General features: G+C 42.8%; 1 protein-coding gene across 1 annotated transcript in view; it reads right to left on the bottom strand.

Annotated features, from left to right (window-relative positions):
- The window catches only part of LOC119649346, a 136173-nt gene that overhangs the window by 9540 nt on the left and 103627 nt on the right, over nucleotides 1-23006 (bottom strand). The window contains exons 4-5 of the mRNA XM_038051454.1: nucleotides 7872-11017; nucleotides 46-441 (exon numbers count right to left, since the gene is read on the bottom strand). Of these exons, the coding sequence (XP_037907382.1) occupies nucleotides 46-441; nucleotides 7872-11017 (3542 nt within the window). The remainder of the gene's footprint in view (nucleotides 1-45; nucleotides 442-7871; nucleotides 11018-23006) is intronic.

Below are 23006 nucleotides of genomic sequence, written 5' to 3'. Positions count from 1 at the left end.
GTTTGCTGCCACATATGCATATGACACAACTATCCGAGTAATTACCTTTCCATTTGTAACGAGCAGTGCATTGATGTGCGTCAATTTAATCGTTCGAGCTCTTTTCCAATTGCTATCCGTTGGCTGAGTATACAAAAGCTTGCCTTCCATGGCGAATCGAACCTCATCGTGGTTCCACTCCAGGACGTCTATTGCCATTTTCCGTAATTTGATGTTGATCATATCGATTTCACAGGACGAACGTCGATTCGGACTCGATGACGAAATTCGACGCCACAATTTCGTAGGCACGTCCTTTGCTTCCTGATTCATATGATTCAGGTGTAATTCAATTTTTTCCTGGGCCTGCTTCAGAAGTGGTCGACTTTCTAAATGTGGAGGTGTTACTTTGTAGAGACGTGCCAGGAGGAGTGGGTATTTGGTAACTCGTTGAACTGGTACCTAAAAGAAAAGATGAAAATTCGGTATTAAGAATTGGAAATTATTCATATGGAAAGACTGCATCGTAGACTGAGGGGTTTAAATGTTACCCTTTCTTGATTTTAACTCCACTTTGACCATAAGAGGAATATTATAGCCTCCCATTACGAATCTGCTTTCTATATTTTCGGATTCTTTGAGATTCGATGGTTATTTTAATTTGAAGCCAAACGTTTTTGTCTTCCTATCTATTTTGATTGTTAATAATATTCGTCTTCGGTCGAGCCAGGAGTATGTGTAGACTCATCCAACTGGCAAGGATCTGATTGTCTGTCTGCTGGTCATATGTTAGAGGCAGGCGAATCTGGCGGGGGATGAGCCGAACCAAAAGCTCAAAGATCATCCTCCGTCCTCTGTAGAAGGTGCTAAGAGAACCCCAAGTCAAGGTAGAATAGCATACGTTGAAGGGTGTATGGCCAATAGGGAACTTGATCTTTAGTATGCGAACTCTGAATACTTTGGGCACTTGCAGCTAGCCAGGGTGAATATTCTTTCCAGATTACCCGTGGGACTAAGACATGGACTCAATAAAAAAAAACGCAAAAAAGAGACGATCAAAGAAGAGCCGGTGGTGTCAGGTGCATCATCGGAGTCCAAATCGCTTGAATCAAGCCAGGATATAGTAACCGTTGGGGGCAGTACATTCAGTACCAACCGCAGCACCGATGGGCTGAAACAACCGCATTCCAGTTTGGAATCCACTGGTGTCGAGCTGGATGTAGCGTGTACCAGCCGTAGTGCTTCTAACTCTAAACGGTCCACGTCGGGGGTCTCCTCAAAAGTAAAGGCTGGCAATAATGCAGGTCACCGGGAACCGGCTAAAAAGCGTCCATTGAAGTCGTGCTCAAGAGCCAATACTAAAAGGGCATACATATTCTCACCAAGATTACGAAGAATAAGGAGGCCGGTACTACCGACAAAAGGAATGAAACAGACCTCATTGGTAAAAGAAAATAACAGTAACCGCTTGGGAGACGAACAGAAGGAGAATTCCGCCGTTCTCAAACGCAGTCGATCTCAAGACGAGGTCGAACAAAAACACTAGCGAAGCAAAGTGTGCAAGGGCTCGGACGCTAGGCAACCTCTCTAAACAAGTAAGCAACCACAGCGAGCCGACGTGATCAGAATTCACTTACATGTGACACTGGCAGATGGCAATTTCACTAGCGGCACCAGCAACTTTCTTGGTTTGTTCATCGCTAAAATCAGCGATACCTGGCAGGCTGTAACGCTCAAATTCATCCCTTACGGCGAGATTCTCAGATGACCGGTCGCTCGTATCTGATTACCGAACATCCGTTGTAGCGTGCAGTGCTATCAGACTATGTGGCTCCGAATGTAGGACAGCGAAGCCTTACGGCCATAGTAGCATCCAAGATGAAGTTCCTTGGAAAATTTCAGCATTCCCCAAGAACTACGCCACATGCAAGCCGAACTTTACCATGTGGATTTTCCAACCAGAGCAGAGCAGAAAAACAACGATTTGCTGCAGGGCTATGACAGTATTCTTCACCGATGGATTAAAGATGGTCTTTAGAGTCAATGCGGGAGTTCCCTCGGATACACATACGATCTTCCAGGTTTTCTATTGGATTCTAAGCGGATTACGATTAGCCAGCTGTAGTTAGAGCCAGCTAAACCATTCTTTGAGCGTCTCAAAGAAATCTCTAGCTACTGGGTGCAAGGCTCCTTTCCTACTTACCTTTTATGGATAGTACGGGGTGGCTCCAGCTGGAATCTGCCTCCTTGTTTTTATCACACCAGTGATGGTATTAGGAGTTTTTGGCATCAAAAGTCCTAGCAACGGCCACTGATACCTACCTACCTACCTAATTTGGCTTCAAGCAAAGTAGCAAATTGGATGCTTATCAACGTGCCACGCAGTTAATCCAGAAAAAGGATTTCACTACATCGTTCTAAATACTTCTCCTCCGCTTATGCCAAGGCGTGGAGATAGAAGGTGAAGCCCTATATGTATAAGCACATAAGAATTGCTGGGTGTTACTAAAAACGAGAATACCAAGAAAAATCGAACGCAAGGAAAAATGGTAGAAGTTGAGGACACGTCGATGCAGGCAGCAATCTTCTACAAAGTTAAGTTGATTGTGAAATTTGGAGGAAAAATTTTCATTCGTGGGACCCTGACTCCACCCAACGTCTACTGATGGAAGATGATCACATCATCATGGTGTCTCAATAAAGTTGATCCTCTCACATAAAAAGACACGACAACGGCAAAGAAGATTGTGGGGGCGCAAGTGTTAGCTCCTTTTTGAACTCCCTCTGAACCTCTAGAAATTGCTATAAAAGCTTATTTACTTACTCATTCAATTTAAGGAACAATAAACAGATGTTTCCAATTACGTATTGTCTCAAAGGGCGCAACAACAAAAAAAGGCGCTATTGGATCGGCATAGTCCTGGGATCGAAAAGTGAAAGTAGCTGCCGATTTTCGCCAATAACGACTCCAAAAAATGAGGTCACGCAGAATATAATATCTGAGGAAACAGGGCAGCCCATCAGGCAATAATGGACTTTAAAGAGGATATGTGGATCAACGAAGACTCGGCGCTGTTGCAAGAAAGGAAGATTACGAAGTCAAGCCGGGAAGGATAATCCATACGAGGAAAGTTCTTTTTTAAAAAGGATGGATCGCGTGAATTTACACTGCATAGTATCAGGAGCTCGATAGCCACAGATGCAGAAGGGAGACCGAATTACAAACAAAATTCACGGATGCTTCTGATAAGGCAGTTGAAAAGTTTTAAGGAGAGTTAGATTGCGGTAAAGTCGAAGGAGTGTACGATAAAACCAGACATTTTGGAAACGTGAGTGGTAAGGACAACGAACCGAACGAATTCATATGAAATTAGTAAACCAAGCCTACACCCAAGTCTGAAAAGGAGCTGAGTAGCGATGTTGGTTTTCTAGCAAGTAGCAGGAAAAGCATATTGTGGACGGTTTAAACGTTTAAACGAGTGATATTTGCTCAGATTTAGTGTCAGCTTATACAGCGAGCTCTAACATCCCAGAGTATCCTGACTGGATTTGTGACTGGAGACGAAGCGGAGACAAATAATTTAAGATCAGCAGCGTAAAGCAAAAACGGACAGATGAAAATAGAGAAAAAGTAATTAACTAAAAGTGGAAATAATATGGGACCTAGTATAGAACCCTAGGCAACACACAGGAAGCAAAAAAGGAGCAGGATGAGTAACCACGAAAGAAAACTCTGTAGGAATGGTTCGATCGGTGGAAAGAAAGCCATAAGATGATTGAGGAGGGGAAGTTGATTGCAGAGAGAGTTTGAAGAGGAAAACACAGTGATTGACAACTTTAAAGGCTGCATAAAAATGTGTGTAAATAGCATACATTTCCTGCTGTGAATTAAGGCATTTAGCAGCGAAGTTGTAAAGTACAAAAGGTTTAGAGCGGTAGACCCATTTTTCACAAAACATCTTAAGTTATGAAATGACGGAAGTCCGCGATCAACCAGTCGTTGACGTGCTCTCAAGAATTTTTGGGCAAAAGAAGACAATAGTGATTAGACTACAGTTCCCAGCTAGAGTAGGCGGTTTGCAATGGTACCATATGGTGAGCTACAGCTCTCGGTCGTAAAATAATTAGTAGCGATTTGAACGTCTGGATCTTGGAGCGTGGAATTCGAATGACCAAGTACAGGGCGAAACCCTACTCGAAACCTTCTCATGGTGTGACATCGTACTAATAAAATTTATGAAATTGGATTCATGTCCAGTTTCAGAAATAGGACGTTAAGTTCGATCGTCAAACTGACATACCATAGTATCTCATTAGTAAGAGGGACGAACTGGTAAGTAAGCGAACCCTATACCTACAGCGACGACCTTGGAAACGGTGGGACAGCTTCCTCAGCATCTAACTAGGACATATAACACCAAACAGCTGGTGGAACTAGCATGAAGCAAAACGTTGCGATTGTCTTATCTCCGAGTACAAAGGCTTGCCGGAGAGCAAGAGGAACATCGGAAAATAGAGGAAGTATACCAAGATGTCCGAAATTACTTTAAGATATAACAAGTTTGAAGCGAGAATGTGATAGACGCTTGTCCCTTGAAGCTAATATGGACGCACGGGGACAACACAGCCTACATAGCTGTAATGGACAAGATACGTAGGCAATAATCACCTTAACTGACTCTTTTTTCGCAGTGGGAGGAGAGTGAACTTCCGATAATGGTTTAACAAGACGTCTTCCGACCGTAGACGTTATTGAGGAAGAACTACGGGAGCTTCTAAGGTAGCTGCTATTCCTAGGTCCGGTTTCAAATTTTGAAAAAACAAAAGTGGATCTTGCTACAGAAATTTTGAAAATCACCAAAAGACATTAAGCCCTTTTCACATTTATCTTGTAGAGTCTTTGGGGAAAATACTCGAGACCCGAAAACCGTTCCTGTTTAGGTCTATCAGAGCATCGAAAAGACCATTCAATAGTCGATGTAACAGGAATAGCCAGAGTCTGGCTTGGAAAGCGCTACGAAGTGGTGGCTCTAAATGTCAACTTGGAATAGAGGCACTTATCTAAACTACCGGTTCTGTGACTGTCCTGGTTACTTAGCTCTACTCTCCCAGAGTTGCCTTCCAGGAAGGTTTTCTCATGTGGTTGAAAAAGTACATTGAGAGAGCAAATTTCCATCACGGTGCATATTGGGAATCCTGATAGGGTACCCTATTACGATAGAGCTCTTGGACTTCACATGTCGGAGAAGCGACATTCATTAATTTCACAGGGGGTTGTAGTTGCGAGGAAGCCGAAGGACGTAGAATAATGCGCAACTGAAACCATCCATAGATGTCATTATGGTTTCCGATGCTTCCTTCCCGACAATATGTTAAAAGCACATAGCGTTCCTCCCTCTTCCTTCTTGCGTAGACGTATCTTAGGAGCTATTTTGACAATGTGTATCACCAAATCATAGCTACGAACGGTGAAACTAGATCTGACGGAGGAAAAGACGGAGGCGGTTATTATTATCAGTGGCAGGAAAAACAATATTTTTTGACATCCAGGTTGATAGTCATCATTAGTCATGAGTAATGAATGAGTCTAAACTGAGCTTCCAGTGGCACTTGGACTATGGACGATGAAAGCCAGCAAGGATGCTTTCTAACTTCAGGAGGCCAAAGTCTTGTAAATCCCTTAACTGCAGGTATGGTGAAATTAATTCTGCTTTACAGGCCTCCTTTCTGGATGGGAGCAGTAAAGAACATTGCATAGCATACCAAACAATTTTGTTAGTAGATCCCGTCGAGGTGGGGAATGGGTCGAGCCGAGGCATCTGACACATTTCTTTACGAAAAATGCTGATGTAGTAAATATTCGCATTGCTTTGGCTTAGACTAAATACTCGAGGACGCGGAATTAATTAATGGACCATAATCCGACATAATCCAAAGTTCTTGGAGAGAAAGAGGAACTTAACGCTTGAATTTAATTATCAGGCCCCACAATCTCAATAAGGACACGCTAAGGGCTGCGTCCCTATTATAATACGACTTCAGCTAATCAGCGTTACCAATTTGTTCCAATTTATTCATATTGCGTCAATGGCTTTTGTTCGAACTGTGACCCAGAGCATCAAAGGCTCTTTTTTTTTCATACAGGGATTAATTTTCCAATAATAACACTATTTTCATGACTTCCAGTCGATGCTAAAGACCCGGGCTCAATTGAACTGTTATTGCTCAAGGCCGCGATATCTCATTGGGATTTGATTTAAAAAGTTATTGGGGTCGAATCATTTGTAAAAGCAATTGGCAATAAAGGGAATGTTGAAGAGAGGAAACTGTAATGACAACTGTAAGTTGCGAAAGTTAAAAAGCCACAACGTGGGGTTCGAACCTACGACCCTGAGATTATGAGTCTCATACTCTATTGACTGAGCTAGCTGGGCGCTCGTTTGACCATCGTCCAGGCCTATTATGTCATTACAATTATGTCAACATGAAACCCAACATTTTTTAGGTTTATGGCTCAAAATGCTTTTGATTCCAACAAATAAACCAGTGAAAGATTGCCTACTCCAGCTCAAAACTTCGTTTTTATGTGTCGGACAGAGATACAGAAGTTTCTTAACATTGCTCCCGACTAGGCTTCACGTGCATCTGAGTCTTTCAAGTTTAGGTTTCATGACTTTTTAGAAGGAAGCAAGTGTTCTTGTGCCTCAATTTCCCTTCCTACTTTTTAGAGTTGAGTTTCCTATCCTATCATCAGTGGTATACTTCAAGAGCTGATCGTTTCTTATTTTTGTCTTTAGGACTTAGTTTCTCGTAGGTGATTGCCTTCCGGAGGTCTCTGGATCCATGGGCCTTAAGGACTATGTGTCGAAAGGTACTGCCGACCTAGCTTCTGAGGACTGTCTTTTGCTACCTGCGTGTGAAATGGCACTCTTTTCGTTCATTTAATTGTAAAATTCAATATTCTTCGCCGCCGGGATGAAGTCACGGGTGAGATGAACCTTTGATGGACGAAACTAAATACTGGGCCATTCCGTCCTCAACGAGTCATCCTCACTTTGTTTTCGGATTCCAAACAAGGAAGACTAAATTCTCGCGATTCCTTTTTGCTTGATTTTGATTATCTAATGCTCTGCAACGGAGCATCCTTCAACCAAATGGCCTAAGGACACCAAGGCAGGGCGGGAACCTTAAAGGCTATGGCCCATGGCACATCGGCGGCAGGAGAAGCATTGATAAGGGATTCGACCCTTCATGGATTTTCCCTCTCCATCGCGGCATCTGGGCCCGGAATTTTATGGCTCCTAGTTCCAGTCGATCCGTTATTGTTTTTTTTATTTTTTGTCCCAGGTTAAGCCCGCGTCTTGATTTTTCGATAGAGTCGAGCAAATTTACATGTTTTTGAATCTTCAGGTTCCCTTATGGACTCACGCATTGGTACAGGGCACGTGAAGTTTTGCATAATAACGCGTGAGGGATCGAAGTTTTCAAAGGACCCCTTTATTTCCATGACTAGCATGACTAGCATAGAAGCATGCAAGCATGTGTCGACGGAACACTGCGATTGAGCTTCAATATCTTTGGGGGAACCTTCACAGGAAAATTTGGCAATTTTTTAGGTTTTTGGGATAGCTCTTCTCTCTTGGCCGTCTCTGGCCACTCTGAATGGTTGTTTGACAATCGTCTAATATGATTCTGTCTTTTCAATGCATATGACTGCGCTTTTTGGAGTGAAAATGTTCTGTTGGCAAGTTTGAACTGAATTAGGATCGAACCGACTTTCCCTTGAACCCGCGTATATATCAGAAAGGTACCATTCATTCCACAATTATCAAGAATTTTGTAGGTTACAAAACCGATTATTTAAGGAAAGTTGAAGGAAAAAATCGACTTACCATCAAGAACGAGTTCAAGTTCATTCTCCTCAGCACGGCATTCTCCATCTGGGAAACACGTAAAAATATCCTCAACAATTCCTTGTCCTTCTCCAAATTAGCTAAAAGCAGACTGGCTGCAGCCTGTCGTACGCAGTAGCTCTCGAAAGCATGCAGCATTGGTGTAGCTTCCAGGAACACTTTCCCAATATTCACCGTAAGTAGATCATCATCACCCTGTTCCATGGCAATATCAAGGGCATCACGTATCTTTTCGGCAAGAGCCTGATTGTTCTCGAGCAATTCTTCTGTATTCAAGAAGATTGCAGAGAGTTGCTCTTGAGTTAGAAGACCGGCAACTAACATTGGTTTGCAGAATTCCTCCAAAATTATCTGCAGATCGCGACCATATTTCTCCTCCGTTTCTGCGATTTCAATGATAATTTCCTTTCTTTCTGCGCGTTTTTTACTGCATTTTCGGCATACCAACGGGGCGAACATGACTCCAGAATCGGTGACTTGGGTTTCCACAGGACCATCACAATCCTCACACAGGTGAATTGGACTGTTCTTGTTCAGAACCGACAATGAAGTTGGATTTTGGTATTTGCTTCGGGATGATTTACTCGTTTCTGACCCTACACCGGAGTCGTTTCGCTCCACTTCAGAGGTGGGGCGCCGTTGGGTCAGTTTTTCGTTAATGGAACTAGTTAGGGATATGTCCTCGCTAGAGTCACTAGTTACGGATAGGTGGCTTATTCTACTGCTGACATCAACGATTTTGTTTTTGTTTAGATCGGTTAAAGTGTCAATTTCTTCTTCCACTATTATTTCGCTAGTGTTGCTAAAGTTGTACTCATAGGGTTCCTCCCTTACGATTCCTCGCTCCTTAGCATCGACAAGATAGGACAATATGTCGTACTTAGATGCACCTTCGAACATCGAGCGCGTTGTTCTCTTGTCCAGTTCCACATCGCCGACAGGAGGAGGAGACAGCGGGAGTGGAGGGGGTACATCACTAATTTCTTCATAAATAGGATCACAGTTCATGCGTATTGATTCGTAATGATGATCATCTTCATTACTGGTTGAAATCTCGATCTCAGAGAGTGTGGCATCCACGAGCATCTGATAGAATTTGCTTCGTGTAGACTGAGCGTCTTCCTCTGTTGTCATTTCGCTGGAACAGCTCTGGTAGCAGTCGGATTCGTTGTTTTCAAAGTCGAACAGATCATAATTGGCCGAACCATAGCTGTTTCCAGAACTAATACTGCAATTTTCATGTTGATCTTGTGAGGGGTTCTGGGTTGATTCGTTCGAAGTCTCGTTCCGTTTTTTAACTTCAAGTTTCATGCGTTCCTCCCTCACTTTTTGTAAAGCCAAATCGATAAGCTTATTCATATCTTCATTGTCTTTGGTACCACTTGTATCTACACTTTGACGACTATCCTTCAACCTCTTCAAGGAGTTCTCGATTAATTTTACTACTACTTCACTTTCAAGTCCTTCGGCAAGCTGATGAAGGGTTGGGTCCTCCAGAAGCTTTCCAATAAAGGAATAGTTATTTTGTGGTTTATTGGAGTCACTTTTAGCTGGAGTTGGAGCAGGCGTTATTGGGAGAGAACTTTTGTATACAGTATTGTCTAATTTGCCACAAACATGCGGCACCAGGTTTCTTTTTACAGCCTCAACTGGATTCCTCAATATTTGTACCAGTTCCTGCTCGTGGGTGAATCCTTCCTTATCAGCTGCGGTAGTTTTTGTAGGTTCGGTAGGCGAGCCAAAGTCCAAGGTGACGAATGTGCTGCCGCGCTTCAAGCTACCTGAATAGGACGATGAGTCTCCATCACTACCAATGGTAGACGACGAACTTGAGTGACTCACTGTCGACCCTGAGGACCCCACATTCAATAAATTGCTGTTCAACGTTAATATGCTGTTGATTTTGTTGTTCTTGCAAATGATTTCCTCTTCAGGCGTGGATGGATTACTGACGTTGATAGTCACAGTATTCGAGGATATTCTCAACGGTTCGGTGGAAATTGTACTTACTCCATTATTAACAACAACAGATGATTGATACAAGGGAGTGTCACTACTCACATTTACCGTGGAGTAACAGTTGTCTCCATTTATCAGAATGGATGTCTTTTTCTGCGAAACTAAGATGGGGGAAGTGTTTTCATCCTCGTGGCGAATTTTAAGTCTGTGTACTTCGGATCCATCTTTGTTGAAAGGTGCCACCCTTACAACCGTTTTCTGAACACCTTTATCCGATACACTTCCAAACAATCGCGACCCATTAAGAATCTCGTTTCGGGCTTGAAGCATTTTTTCCTTCTCAGACATTTTTCCCGGATGGACTCCTTTCTGGACAGGCTCCGTGGGAATCAAAGCGGCATGGTGAGTAACAGCAGTTTTTTTCTCGTTGCCTTCGTTGCGGACGTTTATATTTCCATTCGCATTATTTTCTTTATTTGAACCACAAGCGCCTTCATTGCTGATATTGCCGGCATTATCCTTCAAAGGATTATCCCGATGTTCATTTCTTACGGTTACGCTGGTTCCATTCTCTTGTTGCCACGGTATCTTCTTGTTAACTTGACGTGGTGGCCTGGCAGGTTGCGTTTCGCCAGAAGAATCTACAACAAGGACTCTAGTTGCGTCCTTCAGTTGAAAGTCTTCCTTATCCTTATGTCGCAGTAATTCCTTACTCGTAGGATTCTTGTCATCAGTACTTGTTGATTTTCTCCTAGCTGCTGGCGAAACAGCTTCCTTTGAGTTTTCTTTGGAATCTGGTGAAGATGACGTTGAGGATGCTGCTCCTTGTGCCACTGCCGACGAAGCTAAGCTTGCGGGCGAGGAAAGTGGAGAGTCTTCTTGGTGTTTTCGTAATGGCGATAGTGGCGGATCCGGAGGATTTCCATGGGGTCGCAGTGTCGAGGAAGAAGCTTTTGGGGATGGTGACGACGAGTTGGAAACACCACTCTCGCAGAATATATCACGCGAATCAGGACGAATATTCTTAATCCTTAAAGCCATCGTATCATTAAAGTTAAGCAATACTGTCGTTGTGTTGTTAGAGCGAGCGCTATGGGTACGGCGTAGTGACGCGCCTCGTCGAGTGGGCGAACGATATGTTGACGGTGTCGTAATTGTAGTTGTATCTGCAATTACAGGAAAAAGTAATGTTGATCATTAAAATTACTGGAAAAATTGCAAGGATTAAGGTAAGATCTGGCGTTAAAGAGTCCCTACATGAAGAAAGACATTAGACCCTGGATCAAAGCCTTTATGATTACGGACCCCGTTTATTTCGAACTCCAAGGACTTCTGGTAGAACAAAGCCAACCGTGTGGACTTTCCCATTAAATCTAGATTTGGCGTAATTAGGGACCAATGAAATTAACATTGATATTTACGTCATCACACTCGCTTGTTCGCCCATCCATTGTTGCTGCTCTCGATTGCTTGTTGTTTTACAAAATAAATCGTTGAACAATGACTGCAAATCTGATTACAGGCATCAATGCATATGAAATTTGAATGCATTTCTATTTTGCATTTTGAATTTCGATTGCGACGAGTGATAGAGTTTGTTGCAGAAACAATTATTTGATGGAAAACCAATTGGTCGTGTTAATTACGTATGAAAGCGCTTGTCATGTGTTTGGCGCGAGTGCACCTCTATGCGTTTTATGCATTTCAAATTGAAGTTGTAATCAAGAAAAATACAATTGCATTTGATGTCATGCCGGGGTCCACATTGAAAGTCCTGTGCAGTTGATAAATGCAAATTAGTTCCGCCAGATAAAAATGCATCAATGAGATGCAATGACATGCAAATTCGGATGAATGCAACTAATTAGGTGTCAGTTATTTGCATTAGGCTGCTGGGTAGAGGCCACTGAATGCAGGGAATTGACATTCGTGCTGCTAATTTTTGTTTATAAATGTTTGCTATTATGAAATCATTTCTAGAATACCAAAATTGTGAAATGTTTGCCCAATGGCGAAATTGCTTTGAAATTTTGGTGAATCCAGTCAAAGGCTTGAAATTGCTTTTCATATTTAGAAGCTGAATTTCAAAGGAAATTATGGTGAAATTTATATTTCGTATGGTCATGGATTTTCTCTTTCAGATTCACTTCTAATGAATACGTTGACTATGCTATTAACAAAGGCTATATCTTCCATTTGAACTGAATTGGGAAAGCAGTGAAATTATAACCAGACTCAATGAATTCGCTCCCATAACTACATATGAGTATGACGATATGCATAGGTTGGTAGATCGAAATGTCCGGGTTGAGAAGTCCAAGCGCTATGGTCCGCCGTTTTGATGCTACAAATTTCTTAGGACGTCACTACGCAGGACAGGGGGGCTCAGATTTTCAGTGTCAGTCCCTAGCGATTACGATCATAGCAGGTTCTCCACTCAACAACGAAAAATATTTTCAGATCCCTAAAGAATGGTTGACTAAGCACCCACAGCCAGGCTCTAGGCTAGATTAAGCAATCATAAGAGACGTGCCTGAGGGTCTCTTCCTCCTCTCTGCAACTTTGAATTCTACTGTCTGTCGATTTTAGCGGTATGAAGCCGTCTGGCCAGGGCCCTTTGCAAATTGCTGTTATCGTGTGTCTAACTCAGATGTGATCAGATTTTATTGTAAAAGAGTCAGATCCTGCCGCAGGTGGTGAGCCTTTGCTATGTGAAATCAATGGCTTTCAAGTAGTGCGAGACAGGAGGGTTTTTTTAGGAGAAGAATATTTGCTCTAGGTCGTCTAGGACTCCATCGCATTTTGGACAATCGGCTGAGATGTCCAGTTTAAAACTGTACAGGTGCTGGTAATATCCTCCATACTCCGTGAAAAACTGTGTTAGATTATAATTAGCCGAACCATACCGTCTCGTCATTTCTGTTTATAATACACGGCGGCGACATAAAAACGTCTTTATCCCTATTTAGATATTTTGAAGCGGAGACGGCCAGAATTCGTCCAGTATTATTGAATATATCGATTCAGCTACTCAATTCGCAGTCCCCCAACATGCATTTCCTTTGTAGGAAGCTATCTGCTTTTGCCCTCCGTACGCGTCTTCACGATTTTTTTTTCCAGTCGTCGGTTTTTCTAACCTCGGAATCAAAGTCACGAGCTTTAATTCCTTTAATACCTTCAGTCGATCAAATCGCAACACTCTTTTTACATTGGTCACTCAAAATCCAACCAACTATCTCGGACAGTGCCACATACAGCTTCTTCGAGAAAAGAGTTCGTATCTGAGCCATGTCTATCATTGTGTTTCTAGTCTTTTGCATCCTTTAGTGCCTTGAAGTCGACTGGGCCTTTAGAGGTTTTCCCATCTTTTGAATGCTTTGAATCCTTGCCCTACTTGTCCTACTACGACTATTATAATAATTTGCAGTTTGCCCGAAGTCAGTTCCCCCGTATACTGACATTATTGAAATATGACGCGATTTGCTTATGATCTATTTTCTGACCCTTTACTTTCTTTTCATTCTGGTCGATCAGTTAGACCTCAGTGGCAAACTTCCGATACGATCTGCACTGTTTTTGAAATTTTATTATGCTCTGATAAATAAAAAATATTTTGGCGTTTCACTTTGATGATGAATTTAACTAAAATAGTCCGTTTTTTGCAAACTACAATTTTTAGGTACGCCGGAGCATAGACACTGACCTTTTGCAAGCGCTCTTCAAATCTATTTACAGATTTCTTCCTTTCTGCGTCATTCGTGCATGATAAAAAAGAGGTGGACCTGACGTTAAATCTGTTCATCACCTCATCCCCAGAATTTAAATCGGCATCATTCCCAAGATGACGAACGCATTATCGCCTGTGACAGTCCTAATAGCAGAGCACACCCTTAGAACTCTTCTCTAGTCTACACTCAGATTGTTAGCGTTAGTGTGACCCGCAATGACTTTCCCCAAAGCAAAGCTTCACAGGACAAGATCGACCTCACCACCCTATCTATAAGCAACCTGGGAACATTCCGTGGCCTTTCACATTCGGCATCGACCTTGCCAGGGTCATACTTGCAGTGAACACTTTGTGGCAAGCATACTACCCTTATTGCCTGTAACTGAGCTTGGCATCTATCATCACTCCCAAACATTTGGTGGCAGACTTCAAAGTGATGATATGATTCCTAATACTTTCCTTTACGGCGTTTGGTAATGAGAATATCTTCCGTTTTTTTCTCTGAAAGGGTCAGACCAGAACCCTCTAGCCAACTTTTCACGGCTCTGATTTCTTCGCATGGGTATAAATCGGCATCTTCGAGATGCTTTGCGATTATAACCACTGTTATAGGCTCCTGAATGGAAATATTAAGAACATTCCATAGCAGTGGGCCCAGTACAGAGCCCTACAGGAAGCCCAAGGAAATAACATACTCTGTCCGTCCGTCCGTCCGTCCGTCCGTGTCATTCCAGAACCTCCGTTCTTGTAAATAGCTGTTTTCAGCTGCGAGATCAGCAGGAGATTCTCATATTAGCTTTCAACTGGCCGAATTGAATAAATTTCTCATGTCCGAGGTCACCACCACGTGATATATGCTGGCACTCAAGAGTCCTGGCATTGAAGTCACCGGCAATTTCTTTCGAACTTCATCAACTTGCGTCGTGAACAACATGTCTTCAAACTCAGATAATGTGAGACTAGTTGGGGCGTAGCAGCTGTACATGTACATGCCACTGACCAACTTATTTTTAGTGAATTGTATAGCTTGCCTACGGTATGCCCATCTCGCTGCTCCACCAGTCGAATTTGTAACCCATATGCCCCCGTGAAGGTACTCGTATGGTTCATTTACAATGGCAACCTACATCTCAGAGAAGCGGATGGTCCACTTAAGTAAATTCTGAGTGACCCTGCAATGATTGAAGTTTATTTGAATAATACTCATTTTTTCCTCATTTTTTCACGCTAGTCAAAGCCTCCCTGAATTTCAGTCATTTACTACTTTCGTCAATAGTCAGAATTACTCGTCTCCTCTAGTCATCAAAAATGAGCATTTGAGGTCCTTATTGTATTTCTCGGAAATATGGCCCTTCTCGCCATACCTTCTGCATCAATCAGAGCGATAGATACGACTGGTGCATGCCATGGCAAAATATCCAAGCATCAGGCACTTGAGGCACCTTTTAAAGGAAAACTGTTCTCTCAGAAGGTAAACAAGACAGTGAAAATTTCTTCTTCGGATGTCACTTCATTGAGACTGCACTGCTTATAGACCTCATGTTCTTAGATCCATATTGTGACATTATCCTACAACTGAGTTCTTAAATTGGTTGCGGAAGGAGTCAGTTTGCCCAAGCTTGATTTTTTCAACTGAAACATGGGTCCTTCGAATCTTACGGACATTGCCGCCTAGTCTTTTAGATCAGGGTCAGCTTGGACTTTTTCAATATCTCCGCATAAGATGAATTGCCCTCGCTAAAGATCACAATTGCCTCTGGGCGAATTTGTTAGTTGGCTTTCCTTTCCATCTTTCTGTTAGCGACCTGATCCATTCACAATTATTATTTCGTTTAGATTTTACCGATTTGATTGCCGATGCTCGCATTTGGGGAACTTGATTTCTCTCTTTCGTATTTTTAGCTCGTTTTTTTTTCGGAGCTGCTAGCATGTATGCTGATTTCCTAGAGAATGCACATTTTTTCCCGCACTCTCTTTTTTCGTGTCAGGTTAATGACACTACGATTAGGTGTCACTTGGGTCACCTCTGACATTGTTGGGGCAGCAGGTTTCGGCTTGTGCTTGCAATATAAATATTCCTCTTGCAATCTGTTAGAGAGCTTTCTAATAGCTGTCACCATATTTTGTATGGCTTGTTACACGTTGTACTTATCCTTAATAATTCATTTGTTGACAATCCGTTCGCTTTATCTATGATCCTTGGCATTTGTGGGGAACTTAGAGTTAGGGTTGGGGTTCAACACGTAACCGACCGGCCTGTGTGCTGCCCCTCTGGAAATATCTTCATTGAATGCAAGCCCTAATGTGGCCCTTGGATGTCGATCAAAGTTACTATATTACGTTTACCATACGAATCATGCGTTGGCCAGCAACATCCTTATAATATCGCGAGTATCTTGGTCTGCAATGCACTGACGCATCCAGGAAGACCACACGACTGGGCGACACTACTTATGCTCAAAAATGCCACAACACCAACTACGCACGCAATCTTTGATTCATATACAAAAAATACTGTGTCGTAACCGAAAAGTACATCGTCTGTGTTTCACGCTGTCCTCCTCTGGAAAGCGCAGAGCAAACTCGGCGTAATTTCGTCTAAAATGGTACTACAGTGAACGACCGAACACCCTTAGTTGGATTACACTACACTCTACAACATATCAAAAGTTGAGCTACAGGAGAAGAAGGTGCAGGAGTGCATTCAAAGCATCTACCGAGTGGGACTACAGAGCCCCAGCATCACAGGGGGGCACTAAGTCATCGGCACACATCGTCAGCTTTATCCCGTTTCTATGCAATATCCCTAGAATCCACACAATCAACCAAAGCACCGGAAGCAATTTCCCTACTCGCAGCTCTGGTCAACCGGCAGATTACATTAGATTTTCTTGGTTGTTAACATATGTAGATTCCTGGAGTGGCATGAGGTATCCCTTCAATCCTTTTTTGATTACAACTTAAAGGAGGTTCTGGTGCCCGCATAGCTGAATGGCCTCTCTGTATCCAGGAATGTAACTAAGTTTTGCTCCTGGCAGAGTAACGACCTATTAACCGCGCTAATTTCTTCACTATTAACGGTCTCTGCGAATTTACCATTGAGGAAAGCGCACTAAGATCAGGAGAAAGGCGACTTACACATCGTCGTCGCTAAGTAAATGTCGAGGATGCACCCTAGGATCTTCAACACGAAGTAAGTGAGGTTTTCGCTGGTCCGGGACACAGGAATACGGTAGCTGTCTGAAGGAAATTCAACTCCAATTCGTCTTTATAATCCTTTCCTGTTGTAAGCAAGTACAGTCAAATATTGAACTATTGCACAGCAGTACCTTAAATATTCAGGAGTTCGTATACCTATAACTGGAGTATCCTATTTAGATGATTTTTTCACTTCTACTGACAATTTGTCTTGCTTTTTTCTAAGACTCAACGAAAATTATTATTGCTTAAGGCGGTCCATTCATGACTTTCTACTCAAGAAATGGTATCGAACGCATGACAGTATCCGTATCAAATATAGCAAGATTCGTGTTGCTGAGCTCTGGGAAGCTGTTGACCCCTTCTATATGGGGTTTGTGCTCAATTCCTGCCATTAAGTTGCCACGTTTGGATGCATAATCGTTTTTCAGAAACAGATAAGCCACACGCTGGCAGTGTGAATGTCCTGGCCTGGCCTTTAAAAAAGCCATAAAATATGACTTTTTATTCATCCTGTTGACAGGATAGGCGTCTAAATCAGGATGGAAATGTTGACGACTCGAAAGCAAAAATATCCGGTGAAACCTGTTGTTCGCGCCCGCGTGACGCCAAAATACCACAGGAATGAGCTGCAGACAAGTGATGATCCCACGTAAAGTACCATAGATCATTGATGCAAATATTCTTCAGTACAATATTGGTATTAATGACATCAAGCGTAGTACCACCGTCTGCAGATATAAAGCTTCATAGGTAAATGCACATACTACTCACGTTCTTGCTTCTGGAAATGTAGGTTCCAAACAGTGCAATGATTGGTTAATCTTCACTTAAAATAATAATTGATGGAGCGGCAAAGTCAGATGTAGTTACCTTTATGGTTTTATATACGCTAATAACCAATCTACTGGATTAAAACCTTATTGGGGCGAATAGAATCAGTTGGAAGAGAAGAAGTCTATTACCGAGTCAGGGGAGCGAATACAGGACCTCTCAATTTTACTGCAGAAACAGAAGCATATCTAAACCTCTGTCGCGTCAAGTAAATGGCAATCCTATTGGAGAACGCAGCACCATACAACGCTTGATTGGGTGTCAAACATAGCCTTCATAAATCCAACCTCAATAACCCAACTTTATGCAGAACATAAAGAAGCTACTTCGTAGCTAAACTGGGTAATATGGGTGTACACTTCACTTCCACATATGTTGTCTATAAAAACTGCATGTGTCCTTCATCTAATCGATTGGTATTGAATCCATATTTGACAATGGAAATTCGTGGATTCGGGTTGCATCTTCGACCTCATCTGTAGGAAACTCTTTCCACTTGGCTTGACTTCTTCCAACAGCTCCGCAACTTTCCTTCACAAATCCTTACTCTACTAACCAGTTGCAACCTGTTTCTGTCTTGAACTTCCTAATATCGAATCTCTGAAATTTCATCCCTCTTATATCTAACAATTTCTCGAGCTCATCGTACTCAACAGTGCTTATTCCGAACTATCTTACTTCCGACTAACCTCGCTACACTCGGCTCATTAAAACAACGACCCAGTTGAGGAATCATGTGTAAAAAAATGGCAATTTCACAACATTACCTGCATAAATGTTTCTTTACTAGCTTAGCTGACCCGCTTAGACGGAATGCACCTAATTGCACACTAGCATGGAACATATCATTGCTATGAGAAAAGGGGGGATCGATGATGATTTGAAATAAAATAAGGTAGGTAGTAAAAAGAGAAGATGAAAGCGAAATCATGCAGCATCAACCAAAAGTAGGCCGCGATACAAAAAAGTTTGAATCCTACTTCCTACTATAATTAATAAGGTCATAGGAGAACAAACACTGCGCGTTTCGAGGGCAAGCCACCAGCTTCCTATTTCACCATATTTTCATCAGTATCGAAGACAGTCCTTTTGTCTGGGAGCACTTTTCTGGACCTATGAGATACAATAGACTTTAAAAAAAGCTCCTAATTAGGGAAGGCCTAAATATGCCTTAAGAAAAGGTACACTTAGTTTAGCTTGCTTGACATATCTAGGTGTCTTCCGGATAGAAAAATGTAGTGCGTTTTCTTTCACTTTATAAAGTAAGCTTTGAGTAACATTAGATGCTGCCTAAGTTAGACGATTTAAGAGCTGAAACTCGCCACGAATAGTGTACACTTTTGCTTCCTTGACCACTGCCTATATCATCAGGTCTCCCTCCATTTGTCAATTATAAATAGTAAGCCACTAGCATTGAAGTCCAGGTTATAATTGATTGAATATAATATGAAAGACAATTTATCTGTTTCGATGTTTTTCATTAAATTACAAATTTCCGTGGGTCCGTTGACTACAAAGTCGACACGGTAAAATGTAAAACATGAAAAACTTCCTGTGAAAATGTTGATGAAAATTAAATCTCTGTTTTATGCCATTGTGTAAATTGTTTATTCCAGTCACGAATTCATGTCGTTGCCACAGAAGATAGAGAGACGAACAACCGAGGTTCATACACTACTGCCGGAAAATTGCCATTTCACCAGCAGCAGGAAAAAGAAGCACGACCAGAAACCGACAAAAAAAAATTCTAATTTTGCAACACTTTAATGCATAGCATTACCGTGTGGAATGGCTACGATGAATATTCCTTTTTTTCATATCCCCGGGGGTGAGTCCTCCCACAAAAAGCAGTAAAGGACCTTTATCGACTATGCCAGAGCTGGGCAGACGTTCCTCTCTTAAATAGATTGCGCCGTTTTGTTCGTTCGTGGGTAATTACTTATTTATTTGCTAGTCGTTAAGTCATAAAACTTATTCCTGTTTCGGAGTCGGAATATTAATGAGTCGACAATTTTTGTAAACATTATGCTAAGGAAGTATTCTGCCACACGAAGTAAGCATGTGCTGGTGCTTGGGGGAGAAGGAAAGATTCCTGAGATTTCGTATAATTAATATCTACGCGTTCTACCATTTGAGAGAGCGCCAGAAAATTATTGAGAAGGTCAACTTACAATTCGGAATATGCAAATCAGTCCTTCCTTCCTTAAGAGTGTTTATCCTGTCTTAAAAATAATCAGATAGAATTGAACACCAAATTTTGCATACCAAAGTCTATAACTTGTTGCCCCGAGATAGAGTCCCGGTTTGTCATGGATGTTTGTGTTCGGCTTTGTGCTATTCTGTTATTGTAGGCTTATATCTCGCGCAGTACTAAATGGAATGATAATGAAAATGAAGTAAAATAGGAAAAAAGCAATATCAGTACGAACAACAGACTGTGAATGCCCTAGGGAATCAGTGTGCAAAATAGGTTGCAGGATTATATCAAATATTTTACCAAAAATTGCTACGTCGCCGAGGCATTTTAGATCCAAAAGCCCAACGGGGTACGAATGAAACCCCATCGGTTTTGACCATAACCAAAAACTTTTTAATTTAGAGATTGAGTGTCCCTAGTATCTCATTCATTTGATGGTGGACTTCACTCATATAAGGGAACAACTGGCCCCTCCTCTAGTGTACAGACCACTAAGGTTAGGTCATCTAACGTCTGAATCGATGGTATTTTGCTCGACATGATTGGGTTTGGTTTTTGAGTTTGTCTATTTGGAGCCTAAACCTCTGTAACCGCTTTCGGTTACGTTAATAATTTCCGGTGACCTGTCGGAAAAACTTGTACCAGTTTTGGTGAAAACGTGTGTATTTAGGCAAAAATAGGTTGGCTGTGCGCTAAAAGATAGGAATCAGGTACTCCTAGAAATTAGGGCGGCTCACTATCAAGTATGTGGGAGATTCTAGGCCACTCCATCCTCAAGCAAAAAGGTTTTTAAGGAATATTTTTTTTCAAGTCATTATCATACTAAAGTTGAGGGGCACAAACCAAATAATGAAAGCAAAATTACTAAATATTTTTGGAATGTACAGTATATATAATATATATACAGCAATTATTGCGGTACGAAGAAATGCGCTTTACCGCACTCCAGGCCCTCCCGAGAAGCAACAGTTATGTCCGGTAGACCTTGTTCGTAATGGAGAGGCCAATTGTCAAAAAATGTCGCTTCCACTCTAAGGAAAAAAGGCATTAATAGGAGTTTCTCCTTTTCTACTTCCTGTAGTTTTCTAAAATAGAATTTAGACTCTTTGTTTGAACTTATCATCTTGCCTCCTTGTTGTTCGAATTCGGGAGGCATTTGATATACAAATCGCAGAAAGCCTACATGGTTCCCCAGGGAAAATGGAAGACCGCTACCTAAATTATGAGCTTCCAATTTTGTTGTCCCGAGTTCGGATTCCGCTTGGTCATGAATGTTTGTATCCATCCTTTTGCTATCACGGTTAATAATAAGTGTGTTAGGAAGAAAATAATAATAATATGAACTCCGCCGAAGCCGGTCCCAAGCCCGGTTGTGAAAGGAGGAGGGATGGATAGCTTCAATCTGAATGGCTGTACGCCACCGCAGCGTCTCAGGGGGTAGGTGAGGAAAGTGCAGGAACTTTGCAGTCTTGCAGATTACTCACTAAGGAAGCTATCTACACACCTGGCAGCTAGGGATAAAATGCACCACCAAAAAATGAGAAGAAGGAGAAATTTAAGGGCCGGTACGGATAACCGGCGGGAGTCGTCTGACTTGGTGACTGGGTCGGGCTCTCGTAATGGACAGCACGGCGTCGAAACCGCTAGTCGTGGGGCGGTTCGACGTCTAGGCGCCACGACGACCAGGAGCACAGCTCCGCCTGCTGCAGCTGTTTCGCCACAACCTGTGGCGACCACTTCAGCAGGTTCGCGTAGGAAGCGGATGAAATGGACTGAAGAAATGAACCTCTTCATCATCCGCTCCTACTACGAAATAACGGCGGGGGCGGGTACAACATCTTACCGCCCCTTGTTGCACCAGAGATTCGTCGAGCGTTTCCCGCAATTCGCGCACGTGACTGTGCAGCGAGTCGCAGACCAGTACCGCTTCATCACTCGCAGTGACACAATCCCGGCCACCATCAGGGAACGTGTTCGACTTGAAGTCATCGGGGAAACTGGTGACCGAGAGTCGATGGGGGCAGAGGCGGCGGCATCAACAACACCACGCCGCACTGCAGGCAACAGGTTCAGTACTCGCCGAAGCAGTCTTCTCCACCGTCCAGCTGAGGTTTCCGCTAAAGTTCGGGACGAATTCCAAAGAGCGTGTATAGAATTCTCGGATATGGATCCTTTGCATAGACCAGGTATTCCCAGGCTCTATGCATCTCTAGCAACTCCGGGAATTCTATCTCAAATCAATGATGAGATTGCGTCTCGACTGTGTGCTGATATGTCGCTGCTGCAACTACAATCACTTGTGTATTGTGGTGCAGTTGCGGCTATCAGATTGCACGGTCAGAAGATTCGCTTTCGCGTTATTGGTTTGAGTGACAAAAGAGATCCACCATGGAAAATTCGTCTGGAACATCGGCGGGACTCACTAAGGCAGGACATTGCTAGACTGATTCAGATCAGCACTGGCAATGCCAGCCGACGGGTGAGAAATAAAGTGGAGAGGGTTTACCGGAACTATGCCATCCCCTGTGAGACACCCGTAGTTGAAATTCTGGACACACTAAAACAGAAACTTTCTGTCATATGCAGTCGGTTACGATGGTATGGCGAAAGTTATTCCAGACGTGTCCAGAATGCAACATACGCGAGGAACCAGCGGAGGTTTTTCAGATCTCTCAACGAATCCCAACAGAGCGCCCAGACAATACAGTTCTCGGTGACGGAAGCGAAAGAGTATTGGGGTGGACTTTGGGGGTTACCTGCCCAGCATGCTGAGCATGCTGAGTGGATCACCGCCGAAGGCACCCGCCATGCCAATACACCTGGCATGAATTTCGCGGATGTTACCGAAGAGGAAGTTCGACGAGCCATAAACATCTCGAAGAACTGGAGGGGCCCAGGTCTGGATCGGGTGCAGAATTTCTGGTATAAGAAATTTACCAGCGTACACAGTCGGTTGGCACGCAGTATAAATGAGGTCATGAGTCAGCCGGAGGAATTTCCACCTTTCCTCACTGCGGGAATTACCTACCTTATCCCTAAGAAGGACATGGTGCAGGACCCCGCAGACACAAGACCGATCACTTGCTTACCAACCCTCTACAAATTCATCACGTCCATTATTAGTGGAAGGATCAATTCGCACCTCGAGACCAACAACATTCTGTCCGAGGAGCAGAAAGGCTGCCGAGTTGGGTCAAGG

Source organism: Hermetia illucens, chromosome 2 (assembly GCF_905115235.1).
Source record: "Hermetia illucens chromosome 2, iHerIll2.2.curated.20191125, whole genome shotgun sequence".
In the NCBI taxonomy this organism is placed as follows: Eukaryota; Metazoa; Arthropoda; class Insecta; order Diptera; family Stratiomyidae; genus Hermetia; species Hermetia illucens.
Note: the sequence above shows the minus strand (reverse complement) of the source record. Positions and strands in the feature narration are given on the sequence as shown.